General features: G+C 38.0%; 1 protein-coding gene across 1 annotated transcript in view; it reads right to left on the bottom strand.

Moving 5' to 3' along the window:
- The window catches only part of FAM120C (family with sequence similarity 120 member C), a 106394-nt gene that overhangs the window by 54875 nt on the left and 39314 nt on the right, over positions 1-12205 (bottom strand). The window contains exons 7-9 of the mRNA XM_063084364.1: positions 11533-11813; positions 10469-10742; positions 9235-9406 (exon numbers count right to left, since the gene is read on the bottom strand). Of these exons, the coding sequence (XP_062940434.1) occupies positions 9235-9406; positions 10469-10742; positions 11533-11813 (727 nt within the window). The remainder of the gene's footprint in view (positions 1-9234; positions 9407-10468; positions 10743-11532; positions 11814-12205) is intronic.

Here is a 12205-nt window from a genome sequence, read left to right as displayed (position 1 = left end):
TATCTGAGAAGTCTAGCATCTACTCAATCACCCAAGCTAGAGACCTGGAAGTCATCCCAGAGTCTTCTCTCTCCTTCACCTCCTATACATCTGGTTATTACCAAGGTCCTGCTGATTCTACCTCCTTATCAACCCTTCTTTCTGTACTCTTTTCTCCATCACAAAAGAAATTGTAGTGGTTCAGATTATCATCTTTCATCTGAAAAGAGTCTCCAGACTGTTTGTTCCTACTTTCAATCCTGTCTGGTCCCCCTCACATCCAAGCTCCACAACCACTGGAGTGCTCTTGTTTTTTTTGTTTTTGTTTTTGTTTTTGTTTTTGTTTTTTTTTCAGCTTTTTAGTTTGAAATAATTATAGTTTCACAGGGAGTTGCAAAGATAGTAAAGAAACATCCTGTGTACCTTTCACCCAGTTTCCCCCTGTGGTTATGTCTTAAGTAATTATAATACAACATCAAAGCCAGGAAATTGACATTGGTACAATATGTGTGTGTAGTTCTACGAGTATGTTGTGTAGATTCATACCACCACTGCAATCAAGGTACAGAACTATTACATAACCACAAGGATTTTTATTGTGCCTCTCCTTTATAGTAACACCCAACACCTTCCAGCACTATCCCTAACTCATGGCAACCACTAATCTTTTCTCAATCTCTAAAATTTTGTCATTTTGAGAATGTTATATAAATAGAATCACACAATATGTGACCTTTTGAGATCAGCATTTTCACTCAGCATAATACCCTTGAGATCCATCCATGTTGTTTGTTCCATGTATCAATAGTTCATTCCTTTTTTGCTGAGTAGTATTCCATGGTATGGTTGTACCACAGTTTAACCATTCACCCACTGAAGGATATCTCTGGGTTGTTTCCAGTTTTTTTTTTTTTTTTTTTTTTTGTCTTTTTCGTGACCGGCACTCAGCCAGTGAGGGCACCGGCCATTCCCATATAGGATCCGAACCAGCGGCGGGAGCGCTGCTACGCTCCCAGCACTGCACTCTCCCAAGTGCGCCACGGGCTCGGCCCTGGGTTGTTTCCAGTTTGATGCTATTAAGAATGAAGGTGGGGCAGACCCCATGGCGCACTCGGGAGAGTGCGGCGCTGGGAGCGTAGCAGCGCTCCTGCCGCGGCTTGGCCGGTGCGCTCACTGGCTGAGCGCAGTGTGGCCGGTCACAAAAAAAGACAAACAAACAAACAAAGAATGAAGGTGGGGCCGACTGGTTAGCTCAGCTGGTTAGAGTACAGTTTTGTAATATCAAGGTCAAGGGTTCGTATCCCCAAAACCGGCCAGCCTCCAAAAAACAAAAAAGAACAAAGCTGCTTTATGAACAAGTTCCTAAATGAAAATAAGTCTTCATTTCTCTGGGATAAATGCCCAAGAGTGTAAGTGCTGGGTGGTATAGTGTCTATTTTTAGTTTTGAAAGGAACTGATATTATCTTCCAGAGTGGCAGTACCATTTTTTATTCACACCAGCAGTTTGAGAATTAGTTTCTCTGCATCCTTTCCAGCAAGTAGAATTTTTCATCTTAGCCATTTTGACAGTTATGTAGTGATACTTCACTGTGGTTTTAATTTGCATTTTTCTAATGGTTAATGATGTTGAATATCTTTTCATGTCTTATTTGCCATATGTCTATCTTCTTCAGTGAAATGTCTGTGCAAATCTTTTGCTGATTTTCTAATTGGATTAACTGTTTTTGTTATATTGAATTTTGAGAGTTCCTTATATATTTTAGATACTAGTTTAGATATGTGGTACTGTTCACCTATGGAAGTCCAGTTAACTCAGAACCATTTAAAAACATACTATCTTTCCTCCAGTGAAGTGCTTTTGCAGCTTTGTCAAAAATCAGTTGGCTGATAAAAAAGAATGAAATTCTGCCATTCACAGCAACATGGATGAGCTTGGAGAAGGTTTTGTTAAGTAAAATAAGCCAGGCACAGAAAGAGAAATACCCTATGTCCTCACTCATGAGTGGGAGCTAAAAAATAAATAAATGAATAAGAAAAAGAAAGAACAATTACAAGAATATATTAAACTTTCAGAAGGAGAATTCAGAACTGTAATTATTAGAAGTGAGAAAAGGGGAAAGGGTGGGGGCTTCGTGAGAAATTGGTTAACAGATAACAAAGAATGATTATATTTTGTAATGATGAATGATGGAGTTTGGATGTATTGTCCTCCCAGAACTCATGTGGAAATTTGATCCCCAATGTGGCAGTGCTGCAAGCTGTTTGAATCATGGGGGTGGATCCCTCATAAATGGATTAATGCTCTCCCTAGGGTGTGGGTGAGTTCTCCCTCTATTAGTTCCTGCAAGAGCTGGTTGTTCAAAAGACCCTGGTTCTCATTCTTTCTCTCTCCCCCTCTCTCACTCCCTCCCTCCCAATCTCATGCAGCTGTCCCAGAATCATAACCCAAATAAACCTCTGTTCTTTATAAATTACCCAGTCTCGGGTGTTCTGTTATAGCAACGCAAAATGGATTAATACAATGAATATGCTAATTATCATGATTTGATCATCACACATTGTACACAGGTATTGATATTCAACTCTGTACCACACAAAGAAGTATAATAAATTATGTTTCAATAAAAAAAAAATTGATGGCTGTACTCATGTGGGGCTATTTCTGGATTCTCTATTGTGTTCCATTGAGCTATGTGTCAATATCACTGCCAGTACCACACTGTCTTAATTATAGTAGCTACATAATCAGTCTTGCAAATAGTGGTTGCTCCCAATTTATTCTTCCTTTTCAAAATTGTTTTAGCTAGTCTAATTCCTTTATCTTTCCATGTAAATATTAGAATAATCTTATCAATATCTACAAAGAATCTTGCTGGAATGTGGATAGGAATTGCATCAAACCTGTGTATCAATTTGGGGAGAATTGACATTTTTACTATGTTGAATCTCCCAATCCATGAACATCTATATCTCTCCATTTATTTAGATGTTCTTTGATTTCTTTCACCAGCATTTTGTAATTTTCAGCATACAAATCTTGAACACCTTTTAAAGTTAAATTTATAACTAAATGTCTAATTTTCTTTGGAGGGATTATAAATGTTATTATATTTTTTATTTCAGTTCCACAATATTAATTGTTAGTATATAGAAAGAGAATTAATTTTTATGTTTATTTTATATCCTGCAACTTTAATAAACTCACTGATTAGTTCCAGGAGCTTTATTGTAGATTCCTTGTGATTTTCTACATAGACATCTGTAATTAAACACAGTTTTATTTCTTCCTTTCTGATCTGTATGCGTTCTATTTCATTTTCTTGCCTTACCACTCTGGCTAAAACTTCCAGAACTATGTTGAACAACACTGAAAACAGCAAACATCAGCCTTGTTCCTGATTTTAGGAAAAAAATTCAGTCTTTCGCCATTAAGTACGTTAGCTGTAGGTTTTTTGTAGGTGTTCTCTATCAAGTTGAGGAACTTTCCCTCTTTCCTGGTTTTCTGATAGTTTTCATCATGAATATGTATCAAATTTTGTCAAATACTTTTTCTGCATCCGTTGATATAATCACATGATTTTTCTTCTTTAGCCTGTTTACATGGTGGATTACATTTGATTGATTTTTCAAATATTGAACCAGCCTTACAACCATGGCATGAACCCTACTTGGCCATGCTGTATAATTCTTTTTATATATTGCTGAATTCTACTGACTAATATTTTGTGAAGAATTTTTGCATCTATACTTTCTTAGTAAATTTGGGATGCTATAATGAAGTTCCATAGACTGGATGGCTTATAAACAACAGAAATTTACTTCTCACAGTTCTAGAGGCTGGAAAGTCCAAGATTGAGGTGCTGACAGATACATCTGGTGAGGGTCTGCTTCCTAGTTTGCAAATGGCTATCCTCTCGTTGTATCCTTACATGGTGGAAAGCAGAGAGAGGTCTCTGGGGTCCCTTTTATAAGGGTACTAATCCCATTCATGAATGCTCCACCCTCATGACCTAATTACCTCCCAAGGGCCCCATTTCCCAATACCATCACATTGGCGATTAGGATTTCAGCATATAAATTTGGGGGGGATGCAAACATTCAGTCCGTAACATATATTGAGATAAGGGATACTGGTCTTAAATGTCATTTTTACGTACTGCTTTTATCTGCTCTTAGAATAAGGGTAATATTGGCTTCATAGAATGAGTTGGGAAGTATCCTCTCCTCTTCTATATTCTGGAAAAGATTGTGTAGAATTTATGTTAATTTTTTGTTAAACATTTGGTAGAATTCTCCAGTGAAACCAATTGAGCCAGATTTCTTTTTTGAGAAGTTTAAAATTAAATTTCATTAATATTTATAGGGCTATTCAGATTATCTATTTCATATTGGGTGAGTTTGTGTATTTTGATAAACTGGTCTATTTTAACTAAGTTGTCAAATTTATGTGTGTAGAGCTACTTACAGTATTCCCATATAATCCTCTGGATGTCTGCAGGTTCTGTGGTGATATCCTGTGTTTCATTCTTGATATCAGTAATTTGTGTCGTCTCTCTTTTTTTCTTTACAGTCTTTCTAGAAGTTTGTCTGTTTTATTGTTCTTTTCATAGAACCAGGTTTTTGTTTCAGTGATGTTCTCTTTTTTCCATTTTTAATTTCACTGATTTCTGCTCTTATTTTTATTATTTCATCACTTTGGTTTGCTTTGGGTTTAGTTTTCTCTTTCTCTTCTTGTTTCTTGAGGTAGAAGTTTTAAGATTATTGATTAGAGACTTTTTTTCTAATATGACCATTTAGTGCTATAGATTTCCTTCTCAGCCATGATTTAGCTCCATTCCACAAATTTTTTTTTACTTTTTTCTTGAAACATAATTGATCATACATATCTATGGGATACAGTATTGCATATAAATACCTGTGTGCAATATGTGATGCTCAAATCAGGATAATTAGTATATGCAGCATTACACCATGTAATCACTTTCTGTAGCCCTTTACCAATTTCTCACTAACACCCCTCCCTCTCCCCCTTTCCCACCTCTGGTGGACTCAGGTCTGTTCCCTCCTTCTGAAAGCTCAACATATTATTGTGATGATTGTATCTTTCTTTCTTTCTTTGTTTTTTTTTTTTAGCTCCCACTTATGAGTGAGGACATGAGTATTTCTATTTCTGTGCCTGGCTTATTTCACTTAACATAATTTTCTCTAAGTTCATCCACATTGCTGCGAATGACAGATTTTCATTCTTTTTTACAGCAGAGTAGTATTCCATTGTGTATATATACCCCATTTTCTTATCCAGTCATCTATAGATTAGGTTGGTTTAAACTCTTGGCTATTGTGAATCGAGCTGCAATAAACACGGGAGTGCAGGTATCCCTTCAACATGATGATTTCCATTCCTTTGGGTATATACTCAGCAGTCCATCCCACAAATTTTAATATTGTTGCATTTTTATTTCATTTACTTCAATGTGTTTCTTTCTTTCCCTTGAGACTTCCTCTTTGACCCACGGATTGTATAGATGTGCTTTGTTATTTTCCAAGTATCTGTATATTTTCCTGTTATCTTTCTGTTACTGATTTCCAGTTTGATTCCATGGTGGTGTGAGAATATACTTTATAGGATTTCAATTATTTTAAATTTACTGAGGTTTGCTTTATGGCCAAGGATATGATCTATCATGGTAAATATTCTGGGTGCATGAAAACAATGTGTATTGTGCTCTTGTTGTGTGTTCTACAAGAGCATATTAGATCCTGTTCATTAATTTTGTTACTGAATTCTTCTATATACTTGCTGATTTTCTGTCTAGTTGTTCCACCCATTATTGAGAAGGGAGTTGAAGTCTCTAACTGTGGATTTATCTATTTCTCCTTTCAGTTCTATCAGTTATTGCATCACATATTTTATGGCTTTGTTACTTGGTGATATACACTTAGGATTGCTATGTTTTCTTGGTGGACTGACTCTATTGCCATTATATAATGTCCATTTATGTCCCTGGCAATTTTCTTTGCTCAGAAGTCTACTTCATGTGATATTAATAAAGCCATTCCTGATTTCTTTTGGTTAATGTTTGCATGGTATATCGTTTTCCATCCTTTTACATTCAACCTACCCATATCATTTATATTTGAAGTGAATTTTTTTGTAGACAGCACATAGTTGGGTCGTTTTGTATCCAGTTTGCTGATCTCTACACTTTAATTGGTAAAGTTAGCCCATTTACATTTAATATATTTATTGATATATTAGGGATTAAATGTCATTTTATTTCTGTTAGTTCTCTCTTTTTCATCTCTGCTTCCTTCTTCTTCCCTTCTGACAGATTACTTAAACTAATTTTAGAATTTCACTTTAATTTATCTATAGTGTTTTTGAGTGTATCTCTTTGTATATCTTTTTCAGTGCGTGTTCTAGGATTTTAAATTATACTTACATAACTTACCACAGTCTATTGGTGTTGACATTTTACCAGTTCAAGTACAGAAACCTGACTTATATTATGTCTCTTCACTCTATACCATTTGTAATTTTATTAAATATTTTCTCTACATACATTGAGAACCACATTAAACAGTGTTATAATTTTTGTTTCTATGTGAAACACAGTTTAGAACACTCAAGAGAAGAAGGAAACTGTATTGTGTTTATCCATATTTTTGTTCTTTCCTTTTGCCTGATGTTCCAAGATTTTTTTTATCATTTCCTTTCTGTGTAGAGAACTACCTTTAGCAATTCTTTTGGAGTAAGTATGCTTGTAAAAAATTATCCTAGTTTTCCTTCATCTGAAAATGTCTTGATTCCTCCTTCATTACTGGAGGGTATATTTGTTTGATATAGAATTCTGAGTTGAAAATTCTTTTCTTTCAGCTCTTGAAAATGTTGTGCCACCTCCTTCTGGACTCCATAGCTTCTGCTGAGAGACCAACTGTTATTTGTATTTTTTTTCCCCTATAGATAAAGCATTGTTTCTGTCTGGCTGCTTTCAATAATTTTTCATTATCTTTACCTTTGGAAATTTTGACTATAATATATCTTGGCATAGATTTCTTTGGGTTTATATGTATAATTTACTCAGCTTCTTGAATCTGTAGGTTTATGTTTTTGCCAAATTTGGGGATATTTTAGTCATTATTTCTTTGAATACTTTTGTAGCTTTACGCTCTTTCTCTTCTCTTTCTGATATCATCTCCCAGTAGCCAAGGGCAAAAGCCAGAGGTTAATTCTTCACTGCACTTTACTTTGATGACACAAATATTAGATCTTTTGTTATAATCCCACAGGTGCCTATTCACTTTTTTTCAGTCTATTTTTTCTCTGTTATTCAGACTGGGTAATTTCTATTGTTCTGTCTTTAAGTTCACTGATTACTTCCTCTCTTGTCTCCATTCTGCTATTTAACCCATCCATTGAGTATTTTATTTTGGTTATTGTATTTTTTATTAAATTATTATATTTTATTGTATGTTTTAGTTCTTAATTTCTACGTGGTTCTTCTTTATATCTTAAGACTTTGTATGTTTAATTTGCTACAAAGCATGTTTATAATTGTTTGTCAAAGCATTTTTATAATGTCTGCTTCATTTTCTTTTCTCAGTTTGAGATTAGAATTTGAAATCTTTCTGGTTCTTGACATGATGAGGGATTTTCCATTGAAACCTGGACATTTTGCATATTATTTTAAAAGACTCTGGATCTTATTTAAAGTCTTGTATTTTAACAGGCCTTTTCTGACACCACTCCAACAGATAAAGTGGGATACTGTCTCATTATTGCCAGCTGAGAGTGGAAGTCCTTTTTTTTTGGTGGCTGGCTGGTACAGTGATCAAACCCTAGACCTTGGTGTTATCAGCACGATACTCTAACCAACTGAGCTAACCAGCCAGCCCCTGGGAGTAGAAGTCTTGGCTCCCCACTTGACTTTGCTTGACACCTCCTCAGCTAGAGCAGGTGAGGTACCTTGTTATAGCCTGGTCAGGGCAGAAGTCTAGGCTCTTCAATCGGCCTTTGCTGGTGGAGGTTGGGGTGGGGATGGACCACAGTTTTTCTGTGGTGTTTGGTTGAAGTAGAGCAGTTGTTATCTAAAAGTTTTTTATTGCTAGGTTGCTCCTTTTTGGTCCTTTGGCCAGAGAAAGGAGGCATTTCTTGGGCTTTTATTGGTCTGCAACTGTTGACATTTCTGGGCTGCCAGCTTGTCCCACACCCAGTCTAGGATATATGAGACAAAAAGAAAACCCAGGGAACTCATCACGGCACCACTGCATCATTCCTTAGGTCCCAAAGTCCTCAGCCTGTCTGTTTTTTCTCCACCTTCTAGTGTATCTTGTACTTGTTTTATATATAATGTTCTGGGCTTTAGTTGTACTTAGCAGGAGGGATAGGGAAAAGTACATCTAATCTACTCCACCTTCCCAGAAGCAGAAATCTAGAGTGTTCTTTTGAACACACTAATTTGACCCATGTCACTGCAGTTTAAAACACCTCAGTTGCTCCAACTACCTACAGGATCAAATCCCAAAACAAAAACCTCACTGAGGAGGAGAGACTGTGTCAGATACACCTCTATATTCCCAAAGCCCAGCATGGTTCTTTTAAGTAGCAGTCTCTGGGGAAAATAAGATAATTTAGTCAGGCTCCCTTGGCTTAGGTCTGGTTGAGGGGTCGTGCAGCACATTTCTCGGTAAACAAGTTGTGTGTGGGTGGGGTTAGTGTGCATGTGCACCCATGTATCTTTTTAGTTAATTGCTATTGTGTGCTCTTCAGTTTGTGAAGCAAAGCTGGCCAGCAGAGAGCTCATGTCTAAAAATAAAACATGTTTACTCTGCTGGCAGCTGCTCAGTGTTTCTTTGGACTTTGCTGGTAGCAGTTGAATTTCAGAGTTTCTCTTTGGACTGTTTAACTCTTAGACGTGTGTGTGCTGAATAAAGACTGTTCCTACTTCAGCCAAGGCTCCAAGGACCATTTTTTCTGGTTACCTAGCTTGTAAACCTGCATGTGAAGGGTTTGTAAACAGGCTCCAGGGGTCTGTGAGCTCCAGACCCTAGCCCTAGCTCTACAGTCACTCTGAATAACTGATGATTGCAGAATTGGGTCTTAAGTTATTGTATTTCCCATATTAATATGTATTTTGGTAGATAATACACTTTCCTAAAGACTGCTCCTCAGCCAAAAGTATGATGTGCTTGCACAGACATTTTTGTTCTGTGTCAAGCATTGAGAGAACTGTCAAAGCTAGAGCTACACTTACCTTCCACAGGCAGCCGCCGCCGTATGGCCAGGCGTTCCATTTTCCGCTGTGTCTCTGCCAGACTAAAAAGGACTCCATATACATATTGACGAGCTGACCGGAACAGGAGGGCAGCTGGAGGCAGCTCCATGTTACACTCATCCTCAATACATACGGGGATCTTAATCTCACCCTAACAAGAGAATGGTCCAGGGAAAAGGAGAAAATGAGTCAACACAAGGTTTGGAACTGAGCTGAGAAGAATCGGTAATGAACTGTAGCCTCTGTAGCCTGGCCACTAAATTTTCTATGTGTATTTACAAAGAGTTTCAGACAGAAAAGAAGCTGTAACAAGCCCAGCTGACCACAGCCAAATTATAAGCTGTATTCTATTTTTAAAGTCTCAGCTATGACTGATTATAGCTGAATAAGGGGGAAAGTCCATCTTAAACATTTTGCTGGAGGGTGGATTTGTATGGTAAGGCCAGAGTAGGCGAACAGTTCTGCAGAAGTAGAGGAAGAGTTAAGGAACAAGGGTATAAAACCTCTTCTTAGACTGCGTCCTTCCCTAGAACCAGAGTCCACCAACTTGGTACATTATGTACTTTAAAATCTCAATTACACTTCTCTTCTAGAGGGCTGATATGGATTGAATTGTGTCGCCCAAGTTTTATGTATTAGAGGCTTGTTCCCCCACTGTGACAAGTTAGGAAATCCTATTATGGAAATTGAAAGGTGAGGCCTTGAAGAAATGATTGGATTCTGAGGACCATGCGTTAATGAATGGATTAATAATGGTTGTCAGGGCGTGGTTCTGAGGGCTTTAAAAGGAGAGACGTGAGAATCTCTCTCTCTGTTCCACCATTTTCTGCCATGTGAGACCCCACATTGCTGTAAAGTAACCACCAAGAAGACCCTCACCAGATATATTTCCTGGACTTTGGAATTCCCAGCCTCCAAAACTCTAAGTAATAAATTTCATTATCTTACAAATTACCCAGGTCCAGGTATTTTGTTATAAGCAACAGAAACAGACTAATTCAGGGGCTCATTTACTGCATAGTACCATCTCCTGCTAGTCTCACCCCACCTGAGGCCCTTAATACAGTGAGGGACCCTGTAACATTTGGTCTTCTTTTATCTCACTTCAGATAGCAATAACCAGAATTTTCTCCAGTAGCTTACAGTCCTAGGAAGTGGGAGTGTGAAGTACAGTGTTAAGAGAAGGAAGATAGGTGCTGATGTGCTGTCTTACCTTAGTGAGTACATGGTAGATATATGGGTACATGAGACCCCTCCGGTGTCTGTGTTCTGCAACCCGCAAGACTTCTGGAGCTACTGGAGGTAAGGGTGGAATGGTGATGTCCACGTGGTTCCTCGTAGACATAGACAGCAGAGATGGGATGTGGGGCTCACCATCACCTAGGCTGGCTTCTGAAACTCCAGCATCAACAGGCTGTACCCAGGACCCTCTGTCACCATTGGAATCTTCCCACCCAGGCTGTTGCTGAAGTGCTTCTGTGATGTGACTAAAAAATTCAGAAAGATAGTGTAGAAGAGAAAAGGAAGGTTGACAAAGATATTCCAACTCAAGATGTCCATTCCCAAGGAATTTTACAAACGCTCTGGAGATCAGGACACTGGGTTAGCAATGGATCTGATACCCTTCCTCTTAGTGGTCATCACTGCCCTCCTGGCTTCTTTCACCTGACACAAAGCAAAGCAATCAAAAGTCATGGGAACCATTCTGAATCCTTTATACCTCATAAGAGGCCATGTTTAGAGTCCGCTTATGTTCTAAGAAAATAATTACAATTGCAACCTCAAAGCAGCTCTGTTTTCCAGGAATAATCTGCTTGGAGGAATAACCTAAGAACAAATGAGCTAGTACAAAATCCCACTGTTTTAATCCTCAGAACTTTATCTTAGTTACTAAGCAATATAACCATCTACTCAACAGTTCTAATACTTCAACTCTATAAATTCTTTTTTTTTTTTAATACTCAATCTGCCCCCCTCACAAATTGAAAAATGACAGCCATGACATGTAGCACATCCATACCAGGGCTCCCTAACCAGCTGCTATGCTGCCTTTTACCTCAGTGGCCTGGGTGTCTAAAAATTACCACCTGCACAGGACCAAATATGCATGAAGTAGGTAAACATAGAGAAAGTTTTCCTATTTTGCTTTCCTAAGAGCGAAGAGCTGTAGAGGGAAGCCAGGAACGTACACTTCTCCACATCCCTACTCCAGTTACCAGCAAAAGAACACAGATGCCTCAGAAGTCTGTTCCCGTGAGTGTTTATACAGATACTTACTTGGAGCTGGCTCCATTTGGTTCATCACCATCAGAGGAAGAGGAGTGGGAAGAGTCTGGTCCCAAAGGAGGTGAGGCTTTGGAAGTCAGGTAATTGGGAAACTGGGATGCAGAGGAGTTATAAGAAATAGCCCAGTTGGCAAAAGGGATGTCCTGCAGTATGGGGTCCTCCGAAAAAGCATGGGATTCCCCCAAAGCATGGGGGGAAAAGAGAGGAGATGAGTTGGATCCCATTGGGAATGGTGGTGGATATTTCATTTTCTGGGGTACTTGGTGAGAAAACTAAAGGACAAAACAGACAGAAAAGCTATTTAACATTTTGCCAGGCTTCAAAAAGTTTCCCTGAGAAGTTGTGACATCATGGATGATGCCAATAGCAGGGACTGTTGAGATACAAAATATCTAATGAGAATAATAAGAAATAATTCTAACACTAATGTATAAACAGAATCCTCCAGAGGCAGGACAATAGATCAATCCAGGTCTCCTAGAAACATTCTCTGACATTAGCTAAGCTACTTTCACAATACCCTAGTGGTTACTGATTTGGATGCTTTCTTTACAGTCTCCCAGTCTCAAATTGAGAATACGATATAGGTATACATGGCCTTAACAGTCTGACAACACTGTCTGATAAACCTAACTCCTTAACTCAGATTATAAAAATCGAGAAT

This window comes from Cynocephalus volans, chromosome X, assembly GCF_027409185.1.
Source record: "Cynocephalus volans isolate mCynVol1 chromosome X, mCynVol1.pri, whole genome shotgun sequence".
NCBI classification, from domain to species: domain Eukaryota; kingdom Metazoa; phylum Chordata; class Mammalia; order Dermoptera; family Cynocephalidae; genus Cynocephalus; species Cynocephalus volans.
This window is presented reverse-complemented; position numbering and strand designations above follow the sequence as displayed.